The 1366-nt window shown below is 69.3% G+C and overlaps 1 protein-coding gene across 1 annotated transcript; it reads left to right on the forward strand.

Moving 5' to 3' along the window:
* Positions 1-367: 367 nt before the first annotated feature.
* Positions 368-1144, forward strand: LOC147980197 (uncharacterized). The gene has a single exon (XM_087515512.1). It carries the CDS (start codon positions 368-370, stop codon positions 1142-1144), a length of 777 nt encoding a protein of 258 aa, XP_087371638.1.
* Positions 1145-1366: the final 222 nt, after the last annotated feature.

Raw genomic sequence — 1366 nt, forward strand, 5'->3', positions numbered from 1 at the left:
AACAAATGAGGCGGCCCAGCACGCGACGGCTCGGACTCATCTGATCTGTTTTGTGTCCGGACCGACACATTTCGAGCACAAATTTGCACCGAGTTTAGGTCGTGGCGGACAGCGAACGGACGCTTCGAACGTCCGCGTCGGGGCCGCATGGCAGGCGGCCACCGACCTCCCACCCGCCAACATAAATGCGCACGGGCGGGTGGCTCCACCTGTCATCCGCACTGCGAAGGGTCGTCGTCCTTCTTAAATGGGAAGCCGTGGACCGGTCGTCGTCCACTGTTCCCACTCCGCCCCCCCCTCCCCGAAACCCTACATCCTCGAAACCCTAGCCGCTCCCCGTCGTCGACCTCGCCGGTCGGCCGCAGCCATGGGCCTTTGGAAGCACGACCGCAAGGGGAAGCACGACCGCGAGGCCGGCTCCTCCGCAGGACGCCGCCGCGGCTCCTTCAAGAAGGAGGAGCCCGCATCACCGCCGCGCTCCTCCATTCGAGCCCCAGCGTCTGCCCCCTTCACTATCGCGCCTAGGGCCGCCGGCGAGCGCGACCGGCGGTACCTGGTCGTCGATGTGTGTTGGCGGTATTGGGAGACGAGGACGCCGGTCCCGTGGAGCGACGTGCACCTCCCCAACAACTGGCACCTCTCTGCGGACCGGGTCCCCGTCCCGGCGGTGCCAGCGAGCGGTCGTGCCAGACGCGATGAGATCGAGCGCCGCCGCCGCCTCCTCCCCGACGACCTATTCCACAATGAGAGGTACGCCCCCGACTCCGTCCTGTGGGACACTTGGCTCCAGGACGAGCACGACGTGCGACGTGCGTCGTACTTCGCCCGCACGGTGTGGGGGCCGCGGCGGCCACGTCGGGAGGTGCGCGGGCGTACGCGGGTGCGCGGCCTGACGCCCACGCCGTCGCCTTTCCCATCGCCACCTCCACCTCCTCGCATGACAGCGGAGGAGGCCCGAATCATGGCGCGTGTCATGGACGACTCCATGTACACGCACAATGAGCGCCAATGGCCGGGCCTCGAGGAGACGATGGCCCTCTCTGCGGCCGGCGACGTCGCCATCCCCGAGCCGAAGGAGGAGGTGACGGAGGAGCCGCCGGTGGCCGCCTTCCACCCGGGCCTGGTGGGCCAGGGGTGGACCTAGTCGTGCACGGCGGAGCAGATGGCGGCTGCCTGGGGGGCAACTGGTGCCCCACGCCGCGGCGGTCGCCGGATCGCGACGCCTCGCCTCGGGAGGAGGTGGTGCAGGCACCGGCCACCTTCCAGCCCGCCGCCCCCGTGCACCGCGGACCGTCGACCCATCTCTGGACGTCGCCGGACTACGTCGACCTCTGCAGCGACGACAACGACACCGGCGGCCACTGAA

This window comes from Triticum urartu, chromosome 3A (assembly GCF_056163025.1).
Source record: "Triticum urartu cultivar PI428250 chromosome 3A, HENAU_Tu73, whole genome shotgun sequence".
Taxonomy (NCBI): Eukaryota; Viridiplantae; Streptophyta; class Magnoliopsida; order Poales; family Poaceae; genus Triticum; species Triticum urartu.

Coding starts and splice junctions, on each gene's coding strand:
- LOC147980197 (XM_087515512.1), top strand. CDS start 368: ATGGGCCTTTGGAAGCACGACCGCAAGGGGAAGCACGACCGCGAGGCC.